Source organism: Ammospiza caudacuta, chromosome 16 (assembly GCF_027887145.1).
Source record: "Ammospiza caudacuta isolate bAmmCau1 chromosome 16, bAmmCau1.pri, whole genome shotgun sequence".
Classification (NCBI taxonomy): domain Eukaryota; kingdom Metazoa; phylum Chordata; class Aves; order Passeriformes; family Passerellidae; genus Ammospiza; species Ammospiza caudacuta.
Genome location: NC_080608.1, coordinates 8,359,008 through 8,374,333, shown reverse-complemented (window position 1 = coordinate 8,374,333; position 15,326 = coordinate 8,359,008). Strand labels below are relative to the sequence as shown.

The following is a 15,326-nucleotide window of genomic DNA, read 5'->3' as shown; positions in this document are numbered from 1 at the left end:
ACTTTTCTGCAGAGCTGAGAAGGTGGGAGGATGCTGCTGAGCCCTCAGCCTTCAGAGTCTGAAGCTCTCCAAAACCACAGCAGAGGCAGATATTCCATAACTGCTGCATTAGAGATCCCCGGTGAAAGAAGGGAAGGGCTGTCATTAAAGCAACACCTCCCAAACAGCCCTCCCCTTCTCTTCTCTCACTGCTATTTGTCCAGTCCTTAAGTGCCAAATCTGTGGATTGAGACCAGCCCTGAGCCCCAGTGATGCTCAGGTGTCCCTCTGCCCAAGGGGAACCAGCCCAGGGAATCATCCTGGTTGTCAGAGCACCCAGGTCCTTCAGGCACTGCCAGCAGCAGCTCTCTGAGCACAGATTCAGATGCTGCACACTCCACTGCCTATACATTGATTTTCCTCCATCACAATCCACTGCTTAAGGAGGCAACAAAGATCTTTGGGGGTAGTGACCCTGGGGTTACTTTTTCTTGCATCAAGATTTATATGTGTTATGGGCACAAGTAGAAGGCATTTCAAGGTAAAAAGCAATCAGGTAATGATCCAGCACCAAAGGTCCCACCCATTGGAAAAAAGAAAGGCTCAACAACAGTTGTAAATAAATTTTAAGATGGAAGAAAACATGGGCTAAAAAAATTCCAACTGAAACCTAATTCCTCTAACAGTTTCATGATTATGATTAAAACATTATCAGAACATTCTCATCAGAAGCTGGATTGTAGCTGAATATGAGAAGTTCAATATATATGTGAATAGGGACAATATAAGAGAGAAGTATTTGTACTTTATATCAGAGTGAAAGGGTTGGAAATGACATACTGAATAATTAGAGAAGTGCCTGTCATAAAAGTGATAATAAAGAAACACAAGAGGGAAACATCTATACTTTGGTATCAACATACCTAAAAACAAGAACACACTGAAGGTGTAAAACTGAAATTTAATTGGGGAGAAAAAAGTAAAAAAAACCCCAAAACCAACAAACAAACAAAAAAACCCCAAACCCATGCAACCAAGACAATGTAACTTTTGACAGATAAGGGAAAAAATTACAGGCACATTTCTGTCTTCACAGTCTTCGCTTTTAAGCAGGCAAACATAAATTATTAAATTTTTTATGCATTATTCAGCTCATTCTGACAATACAAAGCACACTTCAAGTTGGCATGCACAGAATTTTAGTTATGAAGTACAACAGAAGAACAAACTAAACCTCAAAACTAGTATTCTCTGAAACTTCAGTTCTATGAAAGAGATATAAGCAACTTCATCCCTTTAAAGCAACGCCACAGAGAAGCAGAGGAACCTCCAAGAAGTCATTCAGTGTGCTGGGGGCAGAAATGGGAATAAAATGCAGGTGTCAGCCTCAGCACAGCACTGTGCCTGTACAGCAACCTATGGATTTGTTTTAAGGAAAATCACAGAGCACAGGGCTGTCCAATGCCCCACAGTGATAACTATGCCAGTGCAATGTCTGATAGTGTTACATTTACAGGCAAGCCATGCAATATTAAGGTCTGCAGGATGCTTTACATGAGGATACTTACAGTAAAACCCAACAGCTGCAGACAGGAGGAAAAGAAAAACATTGTATCAACACAAAATCAAGATTGAGATGCTTACAAAACTTATCAAGTGTACACTGTCAGAAATAATTTGGTTTTCTCTGACATTCAAACTGGCAGCATATTTCTTATAGCAAGCTTAAAGTAAAGCTAAGTGAGCCAGCTGAAGATGTCCCTGCCCATGGCAGGGGGCTTGGAATATTTGACCATTAAAGGTTCTTTCCAACCCAAATAATTCTGTGATTTTATCCAAGATGAACTATTTACCACCATTTCATATTAAGTGGTAACTTGTATAGTATTAAATTAAAATTTTCTGAAAAACATGTAGCTCTCATGCAGGCAGCAAGGATCTGGAATTGCAGCAAAAAGGGAACTTTCTTGCTATGGATATTTATGCACCTGATAAGATATATCTGTGCACATCCCTTTTAAATGGGAAATCTACATGTTTATGTAAACATAAGTCACAGTCACAAAACACTTTACAGAATATGCCATTATGTACAGAACTTACACTTAAAAAAAGGAAAAAAATATTCTGACCAGACATGTTTACAGGCAGCTGCATTTGCAACAAATGCCTCCTGCAGCCGCCCCATAAACTGGATTCCTACAGCAACAGCAATGAAAGCCCAGACCACATAGCTCAAAACATTTTTTAGGATTTTAGACATACTGTTGAGTATACATCATGTTTGCAAAACATGAAAATCACTGTGCTGCTACCATGGCAGTCCTATTCTATCCACAATACTGCCTGAAATATATACTGGCAGATAGAAGGATGGACAAGTCAAAGCACTGAGGAGAGATGGCAAAGGAGAAAGGGGCTAACAAAGATTATCTCCTTCCACCAGAGCCAAGTAAATTAAAGGCTCTCAGAAGTGGCAAAATACATTTCTTTGTTAAAAAAAAAAAAAAAAAGTCTCACATGACCTAAAAAAAGTAGGCAAGAGAGGCTCAAGCAGTGTGGATTTTCAGTACATTTCAGTATCATCCCTGTCAGGCCCACAGGATCCCTAACAATGCCAGGCAACTGCACTCAGCAGCAGTGATGTGAGTACAGTACAATATTCCCCCTGACCCAGCTGCCTTGTTAACCATCCTGTAAATCAACCTCAAGCTGCCACTTACCTGAAGGGTTAGAGAAATCCAGAATGCTGGTTGTGGGCTGCAGCAGGTCAGGGCTGCTGGAGGAAAGGGTGCCAGGGATGGGCATGATGGCCAGGCTGTGGCGGCACTGCCGCGTCCCCACGATGCTGTCGTCCTGAGACTGGCTCACGCTGCCGTCGCTGCAAAACAGAGCTGCTTCAGTTACCTGCACCAAACTCCTCCTTCTCACCTTGGCATGAATGAAACTAAGAAAAATAATGGTGTTTCAGCTGTTTTAACTACATGCTGTAGACAGGCTTCCAAAACAAGATGGAGAAAAAGATATGAAAGCGTTCATGGGGAGAGAAAAGATATTTTGGTCTTGTTCTGCATTCTTGGGGCAGGTGCCATGATTTTTTAAAAAACATAAGCAACATGGACATAATGACTAGACATCCTAAGCAACTGGTATCTCTTAATGGCCTGAGTATGAAGAAGGGTAGGTTTTAGGTAGAGGTTAGGGAGAAATTCCTCCCTGTGAGGGTGGTGAGGCCCTGGCACAGGCTGCCCAGAGCAGCTGTGGCTGCCCCATGCCTGGGAGTGTCCAAGGCCAGGCTGGATGGGCCTTGGAACAACTTGAGAGAGTAGAAGGTGTCCCTACCCATGGGAGGAGCTGGAATGGGATAGTTTGTAAGATATTTAAGTTCCTTCTCACCTAACTCCTTTCCAACCATTCTATGATTAAAGTATCACAACCTAATCAGGAACCATTACTTTTTGGCAAAAGAGTCTGACAAACCTGAATAGTTTTGGAGGCAAGATGCTGAAACGGGTCTTGTCTAAAATTTTCCTGATTCTGTTTCTCCCACCAGACACAGTGTTTGCTTTCATTTTCTTGTTTCCTTTTTCACGGGGAAACATCTGTTCCACATCTCCAGGCATATCTGGGATAGAGTAACGGTTGTTTTTCTTTTCTGCAATTTTTGGAATATGTGGGATTCCATTCTTCTCCTGTCCTATCCTGCAGAGCAGCTCCTTAAACACTGTAAGAGAAGATACAGTAGTTGTGAGTAATCTTTGCACACTCTGAACTTAACAATGAAATATTCTTTTCCCCTCAAACTTTTTGCTTCTCACATTCCAGAGAGAGAATAAGGAAACACTGCAGCCAGGGCAATATGCACCATGCATTTATTGGCATTTTTGTTTGCATCTTTTAGATAAAGGAGTGCACGTGCTTTTTCAAGAGTAACTGCAAGACAGACTGATATTTTCCCAAACTGTCTTTGCCTCTGCTAGCACTACTGAACAGAAGCTCCATCAGATTTCCTATTACATTTATGAAACTAAGCTAGTCTATAACCCACACTGACATTCTCAAAGCTGGAATTCCATGGAAATTATAGGGGTTTGTTTTGTTTCTTTCCACATATATAAGGTGAAAAAAAAATGTTCTAATTGTCTTGTCAACATCAGTTACTTCTTTAAAGATCCTTTTAAAATCTTTTGATAACTTTTCAAGTCAGAAATTCAGTATTTTCTGTTGAAAAAATGGTGATACTGGAAGAATGTAGAACTCAAAGCAAATTACTCAAATTGTCCCTATGAGGAAGGCAACCAAAACTTTCTGTACAGCAAGTCCAATTAAATGGTACATTTCTGATGCATAATAAAAGCCAAGGCTACAAGCTTTCCCAGTATAGATTTGAATACAACAACAGGAATTGCTCATAGTCAGTACCAGACACTGAACACTCAATTAGGAAGTAAGGATAGTAAATATCACTGTTGAAAAAAGCTTCAAGATATTAATTCATTAAAATTTATCAGAGAAATCACCTTGAAATTGTATCAGCTAGCAGGAGGAGATTATAACCCACTTTTAAGTGTATGTTGCTCACATTTATAACACAAATTAACAACTTATCCCTGTCTCAGTTCTAGTGATGCTTCATTTCATGTCATTTCACTCAGTCTGGACCACTGGTGACTCTGGTTGTTTCAAGCTTTTTCTGCATTATGCTAATAAGCAACTGCTGAGGGCTTGAACCTTTTTAGCTGCACAGTGATCAACACAGTAAAATAATGAAAAGAAAATCAATAGTGAGCAAGGGCAGGTAACTGGGAGAAGGAAATAGGAGAAGAAAACCATCAGAAGATAATGGATACAACTATGCAGGAAGGAGCTATCCTGGGCACAGTCTCCTTCTTTCTGTAGCTTTTGTTATTCTGTTGCCTGAACAAGATTATGGAAAAAGAACAGATCATTTGACTGAGATTTTAAAGAGGTATTTAGGTGTTTATATTCATGATGACAATTAAAAGCCAACATTTATATGCCAGACCACTTTTTATATCCCCTTTTCGATTACAAAGGTAATTTATCCTCTCATTCTTACAGCCCTTAAAGAAAGTTTCACAAAATCCCAGTCTTACATTTTTGCTGTTTCTTGGCAAAAATATTGTGGTCCAGATCCCCTGGCTTTGTTTCAGCCCCACTGCATGGAGGGACACTAAATCAGCTTAAACAGTCATCTGAGGATTTCTCAGGGAGTTGAAGAGCTGCCTGTGCTGGCTCTGTGCCACTCGACATGCAGCCCTTGGCACATGAGAACCTATCCAAGCAAACAGAGGCACAACGAGGGGACTTCTGCACAACTTCTCACCTCGAGAGCAAGGTGGAAAAAAAAGGTGGAACCCTATTGCACTCATACAGCCAGAAGGAGTGGAGTTTTTCTTTCACACATAAATATATATAATACATACAGTCTACTCACCAAAAATGTTTGTTTTTACAGTAATGGAGAGATGTGTGTTATTCTTTAAGATTTCCAGAGCTTTTACAAAGGTAATGTTCTCAAAATTCTGTCCATTTACTTCCATTATCTTTAAGAAATAAAAATTGGGACTATTAGGAGAACATATATCTGACAGAGTTATAAATACAAAGGTGATAATACAGGCACAGTAAGAACTTCCCAGGAAGTACCATATCATCTTTACTGCAGCTACAGAATGAAAACATTCAGTGTAAAATAACTATTTTTATCATGTCAGAGAAGTTATATCCTGTAAATAGGTCAGGACTTCCATTTTTACTTGAAAAATGCTTTAAATAAATTTATTTTCTGTGATAACACGACATTCTTGCAGTTAATCAGAAATGGTGGCTCATAAGCCACAGATATCACTTCAAAGGTGGATTTTCACTGAGTGTGATCTGCCTCAGTGAGCTGGGATCAAACACATCAGGTGAGAATCCATCCCACAAAACAATCTGATGGTTTCAATGTAAACCATATCTCCAATCAGAAAGTTTCAAATAATAACCATAACTTGGTTTCTTTTCCCATGCTGTTTTTGGAATATTTAAATATTTTACATATTTTGAAAACTATTTAACAGAAACCCATTTAACAAAAAGAAATGGACACTGAGCTGTGGCATTCCCACACTTTCCAGTGGTTTGGTTTTAGTACACAGCACAAGATTTCTGTTGAGAACAACCAAGAGGTGAGTGAAGCAGAATATTTTAAATTAACTTATTTGTTTTTACCTGATCACCACGCTTAAGTCCAGCTTCTGCTGCTTTGCTGCCTATCTCCACAGTCTCCACAAAAATGCCAAACCCTTTGTCACTGCCTCCAAGAAGGCTGAAAAACAGGGGAGAATCTCTGGAAGGTTTTTGCAGGGTGATTTGTCTCCATTTTGCTTTGGCAGCACAGGCAATATTCAGCAATCTGAGATGGCCTTTCATTTTCTGTAACACAGAAGACACAAAATGCACTGCAATGTTTCTTTGATCAGAAATGGAAAAACAGGTATGAAAAATACCCCAAGGGCCAGAAAACAGATTTTTGATATGAGATTTTCAGATCTTACTAAATAAACCTTGTCCTCTTTTGCAGAAATGCAAAAACTCCCAAATGAGTGCCATAGGTATTACTTTATATGGCCTTTATATCTAATTTATATTTAAGAACAAATGTATCCCATGTTAAAAGCCACGTGTTAACTGTTACACTTGGAGACTACAGCTTTAGGCACTGGTACCACTCAAAAACTGAAATATGATGTACTAGAAAATGTAAAATTCATTCTTTTTGGCTCCTACCGTATCTTCCAAGTTCTTTTCAAATTCTTCCAGGAATCGAGTCATGGCAGGATCTCCTTCAAAGTCATTAAAATGATTGTTCACCCACAGTAACACTACCCTGGTAACCTGTAAAAACAAAATAAATTATGCATATATATATATGCATATAAAGGTACCTATGGTTCTTCTTCTATAAGCTTGAATCTATAAACACAGAGGAATACTTGGGTGTGGCAGAAGAACGTAATATAGATTACTGTATCTGATAGGAAAAAGACATTTAAACTTGAAATCATCTTCTTTTCCCCTTTATTTGTGGAAGCAAATGAAAAATTTAAAAACCCAATATTTTTATACCTAAAAAATACTGGCAACCTCACCCAGTACCTACTGGTGCATAAAATCCATCTTCACCTAAGCCTTCCTGGCACTGTTCATGAAAATCACCGTTTAAAGCATCCTAATGATTTCTTTAAAGGAAGTTCTAGTTGTGATAATAAAAAGCTTTCTTCTAAGGAATTGTATTTAAGTCTTCAGATTGTTTCTGTTGGTGCTACAGAGTCACCACTATTCATGGTAGTCAGTCTCACAACTGTATTATCCACCCATATTAAAAAAAAAAATCTAAGTCTATAGCAGTTTCTCTTCCAAAATTATACTATTTCTACTTTTGTTTGATGACACACTTCTCTTTATCATTCCTTTTATTAAAAACCAGTAGCTGCCAACCTGAAAAGCATGGAAAGAGGTAAGAAGAGAAGCAGTAACCACAGCAGACCCTGCACAACTTCCTATACAAAACATCCAGTGTTTTGACAGTATGTTGGACTTCCTCAGCTCAAGGCTAGAACACATAAAAACACTGGCTAAGAATCAACAAATTGGCACAAGTTCCAGACTATCAAGGTTTCTCATGAATGAACACACAGTTAAATAGAGTGGAACCTAGTTTTATTTATCTTAGCTTATCAGCAATACAAAAAGGGATCAATTTAAATATATTTTCACCAGAAATATTAATCTCTTTGACTGCAACCAACCTTATCCCTGAGGCTGTCCACTGTGAACCATTCCAAGAGTTTATTTCCAACTTCCAAGGGACTTGTTAGAAATGTTCTGTATGTTAAAAGAAAATCTTCGATGTAGGTTGGATCCACAATAGAATGTTCCTCTATTAAGTGCATGATGAGTCTCTCGGGTGTTGCCTTAAAAAAAGCAAATCAAAAAAATAACTGATATCTCTCACCACTACCTCTCCCTAAAGAGGAATTCAACACAAACCCACATGACCAGTATAATCCCATCAGAAAGTTCAGTTATGGCCAACTCAGGAGAAAACGCACCAACATGTTTAAATCAAATCCTTCTGCTTCTCTCAGCCCTGATATTTTGCATAGGTAACACCTGGCTAAAACAATTAGTAACTTCCCTTAATTTAATTTTTTGTAAGAATTTTAAGTTCCTCTTTCAGATTACAAAAAAATGGCCATAAATACCCCAAAGGGTGCTCCCAATACAAAACTCAATGTATGTGTTGAACAGGTTACAACATATGCAACTTTATTAAAGGGAAAATGGAAGTAAAGTTGGAATATAATACACATTCCTTCCAATCAAGTTTTTTGAGCTGACACAGACAAAACTGAATATGTATACTAGATTCAAATTTACTTACAAGTAAATAAAAGTTTAATTGATTAATGGAAAGCATAGAAAGAAATGTACCTTGATAACTATGTGTCCTTTCCTGGTTCCACTGCGATCCAGCTCCCTGTGCTCCTTCACCATCACAATTTCTCCTTCTTCCTCCACTTTGTGAGTGTTTTTTTCTACATGGTTCAGAATCCTCCAGTAGTCTTGCTGGGCTATACACACAAACTGTGCCCAAGGAGAACAACAGTGAATAACGTAGCTAAAATATTAATGTATCCCCCAATCTCCAGGCTGAACAACCCCAACTCTCCCAGTCCCTGTCCACAGCAGAGGGGCTCCAGCTCTCAGAGCACATTTGTAGGTTTCTCTGTACCTGTTCCAATCTGTCTCTTTTATTAGATGCTTAAAAATAAGATATAGTTATACAGAATTGCAATCTTACCTGACAATCATCTACTTTAGTTCTGACCACTCCATTCATGTACTGTTTGTCCAGTGAGGGAGTAATCCCAAAACTATTTCCCATACAGAGACTCTCACTCTTCCCATCAGGATAGGTGATTTCTACTGTGCCATTTAAAATAACATACCAAGAATCAAGCTAGAGAAAGAAAAAAAAAATTAAAAAGTGAAGCTAATTCAACAACTTTTGTAAGCTCTTACTCAGAAAGGCTCATTCTTGTAGCCTCCAGTTTGTTATCAGCACATCTCTGCAACATTTAATTCACCAACCCTCCACTGTAAGGCAGTGAGATATAAGAGATGGAAACAGGAATGCTTTTCAACTTTCTTCATTTACTTCAGAACTGATTCTGAAGGGAGAAAAACTGATTAATAGATTGCTTTCTTAATAAGTAGGCTAATTGCCATGATATATTTGTACCATTTAGTGAGAATGAACATTCCTTCCCTGGGCACCCATTTAGTCACTGCCAGAGATAAGTCTACCTCACCCCTTCTGGGAGGGATGAACAGCAAGTGCCATTCCAGATGTCTTGATCCAAGCAGGAAGAGAAATTTCAGGATAGTGGCTCAGGGCACCTATGCTGGAGCCTGACTACTGATTTCACACCTCCTCTGGCAGCAGGGACTTACTTCCTGGCCATCCTCAAGTATGATGGCTCCTGCTTGCTCCACGACTTCAAATATCATCACTGAGCACAGCTCTCTCCTCACAGACATGGTCATGTTGGCAAAGGCAGGGAGTTGATGCATGAATTCCAACAATTGCTCTGTTGGACAGAGGAAACATTGGTATGATGACTGCAAGGCCCAGGGTTTCCTTGGATTCCTTACCCTCCACGAGTGTATTAAATGTTAGTTAAATTCATTTAAAAATTGAATTTAAATTTGAAAATTGTTCAGGGGTGTTACACTTCCCATTAGTGCCTGTGGCTAAAAAGAGCCCAGTGTACACTTTGTCATCAAGAGCCAGAACTCAGCTTCACAGCCTCGCTGGTGCTCTGATTGACTCTCAGGGCAGCAGTCTAGCTAACAGTAAAAGCACTTCAGCTTCAAACATTTAGAAAAATTAAAAATACCCCTAGGTACAGTAATTATAAGCTAGACAGGAGCATGAAATGATTTTCCAGTGTTCAGAGACGCAATCTGAAGTACAGCAGAAAGCAAATTTTGCTATTGAAATTCATGCCAATTTCTAGTTAAACACTGCAGTAAATTATCTTCATTTTAACTGTTTTGCAGCTTACAGTTAAGTATACCTATACTCAGTAATAGTATGTTCTCTTTGCTATTTAATAACTACTTCAACACTTTCAGGCAGTCAGAATTACCTTGCTACATGTCCCATTACATCAGTGCATACAATGACTGTAAAACATCACATCTCCAGTATCACAAAGACTGTTGTTCAAAATACTTGGATTCTCAGAACAAATACTCTCTCAGATAGCAAGAGAAGACATCAATTAAGAGCATCAAGAGAGCAAAGTGAGACATCATTCAATTATTAAGATATACATTGAACATTAACTCATTAAACAGTTTTTGGTTATGCTTCTCTTACAGATGTTATATGAAGTAGCCCTATGTAAATTTTACTGCTGTATTTTTCCTCCTCACCAATGTCATCATCAGTTTTATCTGCAGGCTCCTTCTCAAGGCACTCTCGGACAACATCTCGCCCCAGAAGTGGATCAGAAGTTCTGTCAATGTCTTCATCCTCCTCCTCTTCTTCATCTTCAGAGTCTACAGGAGCTTCCGGAAGACCCGTTAAATCAACATCTCCCATCTCACTTTCTGTAGCCTACAAAGAAAACGTCAGAGGGTTCAATGTCCTCAGTTCAATGAGTTATGGTCTGAGGTAGCTAATTAAAAATATTAAATTCTGTGACCAAGTCTAACTAGAATCTCTAACAGCTCCCTTTCTGAACACTGAGGAAAACATGTTGTGCTGAAATCTACTAAATTTTCATTTTACAGCATTTATTCTCTTTCTTGTGAACTCCTGTGACATTGTTTTTTCACCATTTGAGTCCACAGTATTAACAAAATAGTAATATAGTTTAGTAATATCATTGGTTACCCAATGCCTGTCAGCAATAGATGACAACAAAGACATCACCCTGAGCAACCAAACAAGACAATGGTCAAAGAGTACAAAATAACAGCCACAAAAAGCAGAATCACATAGGAATCACTTGCACTAATTCCTTATGTACAGTTTAAATGATGTAATGGCATGAAAATAAATTTCCAAACAGATGGAAGGGGGAAAAAATGTAGTTTCAAATTCTCAGTTTCTACAGAGTAGTTGCTCAATCACTTTTTTTAAAGCTTAAGCCAGAATGCAAATCATTTTTCTGTTTAAATTCAGAAATTTGAACAACAAGATGTGCCACTGAAAAGTACAAGGCAATTATATAGAAACTTGCAGAAAATGGAGTTTGTTTTTAAATGAGTGCATTTACCACACTCACTTTCACTTTGAAGAAATCCTTGAGATTTTACAAAAACACTGAGCTAAGGTTCTTGCGCGTTCACAAAACATCCAAAATGAAGGATGAATTTGAACACTGTAATGGAGCCAAGCACAGCTTCTCTGGACAACCTGTACCAGTATCTCAAAACACTCACAGGCAAGATTTTCTTCTCTGTACCCAAATTACCTCTGCCTTTTGTCTTTGTCACTACAGGACATGGTAAAAAGTCTTTCTAATAAATCTGCTTTAAGTATTGACAGGGTGCAATAAAGTATCCCTGGGGCCTTAATCCCTATTTTCTCCAATCTCCAGGGGCTTCACACAACTGCCAGATGGAGACTGCATGCCCAGTTCCACCAGCCAAGTCCCTCAGGGCCCTGCCATGCACTGCCTTGAGTCCCCTGGCCTTGCTCAGATCCTCAGGTGCTCTCAAACACGACCTTCTCTTCCCATGGCAAGAATTTGATCCCCCAGTCCCTGCCTTGATGTTCAGGGCATGGAGAGATGTGGGAAGAGCAACCTGTGAAAACTGAGACAAACATTCCTGAGTGCTCTGCCTTCTCCATGTCATCAGTTCTGCTGCCTTATTTACTGGGGAGTGAAGCACAATTTCTATCCTTTTTTTGGGGGTTTTGGTTATTTGACTAGTGTACCTGTAGAAGCCCTTCTGGTTTTTGACACATCCCTTGCCACATCCCCCTCCAACTGAGCCTTACCCTTCCTGATCCCAACCCTACACATTAGGGCAGTGTTCCTATATTCTTCCCAGGACACATAATTCCTCCCTGATTCCACCATGCATTTTCTTCTTGTGCTTCATTTTCACCAGAAGGTCCTTACTTGGTCACTGCTCTCCTGCTTTTATGGCCTCACATAAAACAATATTCACTTAAAGTGATTTAATCACACCAGACTGCACTGTCTCCATCTCCCTACACACTCCATGCTGATGTGAGCTCCAGTACCTGCACAGAGGAACAGCTTTGTCATCCTACACAAGAAAAAAAAAAACCTGGGGTTTATATATAACCTTAGAGCTTGCCCACATTTTGGTAATCAGCCAGCTAACCTAATAAATAAAGCTTAAACTATTTTAAAATATGTATTTCTTTCAGAGGAGGCTAACAATATAGAGAGGGTTAAATCTGTTTTACATTACATCACTTTATTGGCTTCTGTAGCTCACATTAACAGTTTTGGAATTAAGCCCAAGTGCAAATTGTACTTGGAGACTCTCAGCAGCACATGATCAGTACAGCATTTTATTCTAGGACTTTTCTAGCATTTCTTCATCTAAATAGTCACAATTTATACCAACTTCTCCATGCTATGTCAAACAGCAGCACCAATCCTCACTTTGACACACCCATGCTAAACCAGAAAAACTGAGGTTACAGGTTCTACAAAATTTTTAATATCCTACAGAGGAAAATAGGCAAATCAGCTCCTTTCTTGATAAATAAGTTATGATTTGATCAAACTATGAAATAGGAGCAGTTCCTCCAACTGTGTTTCCAAGATTCTGTGCAGATGGGTGACAGAATGCTGGCAGGTCAGTGCTGGAGGAACAGGAAGGATTTCACTCATAAAGCCATCTGCAAAAGTAGCTGCTCTTCCCAACCACAATGCTCCAGCTGTTGCCATTATCAAATACAAAAATCAATCCTAGCACAAACATTTATGAACTACTGATGTACAAAATGAAACCTGAAGCTGCAATCCTCAAATCTCACACAAATATGGATTTCCAGGATCAGGTCTGTGACACAGGGGTATCTACTGAAATATATATCCTTGATAAATATTTTATGGATAATCTATTTCAATATTGAAGCCTTAACCACACTTGGAATTACTGCTGGACAATGATGCTGCTGCCCACAAAGAGTACATACTCCCAAAGTGATAAATGAAGGATTTTGAAACAAGTGCAAGGGGAGAGAACTGACAGAAATAAACAGATTGAAAAAAACTGATGCAAACTGGTTGGTCACTAAGAGAAGATGATTGCCAGGTATTGATACAAGAAACTCATTTCTCTGAGTAGAGGTGAGACCCTCTCCAGCCACATCTAGAGAGACAATTTGGATTCCTTGTGCGACTCTGACTGGGCACCTTAGAGCCTGTCCCATGAAAGGGCAAAGAAAGATGTTTTCCCTGTGTAATACCTGTCAAATTCTTTTTCTCTGAGGACCCCTGTAACAGGTCAAAGCAGCTGTACCAGCCTGCATTTCAATTGCTGTATGCACAACCAAACAGCTTCCCCTACTTCCAGCTGAGCACCATAGTTCTAAAATTAAATGTACTTCCAGAAAGGGACTGACAGAAAAAGAATAAATTCTTTTAAATTCCCCTCAAGCAAGAAGTTACTTGAAAAATTGTAGGGAATAACTTACTTTTTCTTTCTATAATTAAAAAAGGTTTGCAGCACAACAGAAAGACACCTGCTCTGCAGTATTCCAAGCAAGCTAGAATTCACAATACACACATTTGGACATTTTGGAGTCTGTGTTTCAGAAATCTCCAACAGGGAATAGCAACAGAAAAGGCAAGAAAGAAAAGCATAAATTTTCATCACTTTTTGCAACTAACTCAGGATTTAACACAATGTCTCCATAGCAGAGCTTACAGGCAGGAATCTTCTGCTGATCTCACTAAGCTTTATGTTCATAATTTTCTGTTTAACTGGAAATGGGCTTTACTCTGGACTGAGAGGCAGCTGGGACAAGTGAAACCTCATTTCAACACTGTTGATGAATGCAGTGTACACAGATGAAGAGAAAATCTTTACATATCTTAATAAAACACTGTTTCATTCTTTGGTTCTACCACTCTCTAATCATGTTTTCCAATTCTATAATGAAGTTTGTACTACTTACTGAAAAATTAATGTCAAGATACCATTAATTCAAAAGGTCATTTCAAGGTTGCATTAATCAAAATTATCCAGAATATTAGTGACACTTATGATACTTCTAAAGAGTTTAGCATGTGAAGCCTGGCATGATACATATGAAGCTGACTGCAAAAGCAGAGCAGCATTTTCCAAACACTTTATGAAAAGCTGTATTTTGCTGTACCAAAAATGCTTTCAATCATTGAGTCAATACATCACACCCAAAATGTAGGTTTATTACATATCAAAGATATTCTCTACCCTCATAATATGATGACTATTTGGAGGAAACCACTTTTCTTTTTTGTGATTTCAAAATCTGTCTATATTGATGTGTTGCTGCAATATAATGCTGTGTTAAATATTGTGCAATGGCATTATTACTCAACATTTATCTATTACTAAGTAATACCTAGAGATCTTTTATAGATTTGTGACAAATAATAAGAGAATTCTCCATCACTAACTGTTACAGCTACTGCAATAAAACCCATAAAATACATAAATGCACATAAAATACATCCTTTATCAGGTCTATCTGCACATTAGGCATATGAGAACGAGATAGTAAAAATTCACTAAAAAGTTAAAGGGGAGAAAATCACTGTGGATTGTTAAGGATTTCCCCCTTTCATGCCATGTCTTCTCTTCACCCACAGCTTATCAAATGCTTGATTTTGTAATGCAATCTTTCACAGTTAATGTCACTGCAGCTCTGATCATACATGGCTGTAGAATTATCTCTCAATATCTCACTCATCAGTGATCAACACTGGTGACCTGCCTCAGCATCACCCTGGCCAGCCAGGAATTCTCTAACAGATGTCCTCATTTCCTTCAGGATGCAAAACCAGACAGGTGAATGTCACTGAAAAGGACATTCTTACCTGAAAAATCCTAACTCCTAAAAATTAATATAAAATCTGCAGTCATTTTCACATTAATTATTCCTTAGTGTACAAAACACCTAGCACCACGGCTTATTTGCTACAGTGCATATAAATATGTTACTCCATAATTTCTTTTATTTATATAATTTTTATTTGTTTAGCAATTATGCTCTTTTGTCATTTATGGAT

The 15,326-nt window shown here is 38.5% G+C and overlaps 1 protein-coding gene across 1 annotated transcript in view; it reads right to left on the bottom strand.

Annotated features, from left to right (window-relative positions):
* RAPGEF6 (Rap guanine nucleotide exchange factor 6) overlaps nucleotides 1-15,326 on the bottom strand; it is a 121,905-nt gene that overhangs the window by 29,914 nt on the left and 76,665 nt on the right. The window contains exons 8-18 of the mRNA XM_058815214.1: nucleotides 10,492-10,675; nucleotides 9,505-9,641; nucleotides 8,852-9,010; nucleotides 8,482-8,634; nucleotides 7,797-7,961; nucleotides 6,775-6,882; nucleotides 6,217-6,420; nucleotides 5,438-5,546; nucleotides 3,460-3,703; nucleotides 2,703-2,860; nucleotides 1,548-1,562 (exon numbers count right to left, since the gene is read on the bottom strand). Of these exons, the coding sequence (XP_058671197.1) occupies nucleotides 1,548-1,562; nucleotides 2,703-2,860; nucleotides 3,460-3,703; nucleotides 5,438-5,546; nucleotides 6,217-6,420; nucleotides 6,775-6,882; nucleotides 7,797-7,961; nucleotides 8,482-8,634; nucleotides 8,852-9,010; nucleotides 9,505-9,641; nucleotides 10,492-10,675 (1,636 nt within the window). The remainder of the gene's footprint in view (nucleotides 1-1,547; nucleotides 1,563-2,702; nucleotides 2,861-3,459; nucleotides 3,704-5,437; nucleotides 5,547-6,216; nucleotides 6,421-6,774; nucleotides 6,883-7,796; nucleotides 7,962-8,481; nucleotides 8,635-8,851; nucleotides 9,011-9,504; nucleotides 9,642-10,491; nucleotides 10,676-15,326) is intronic.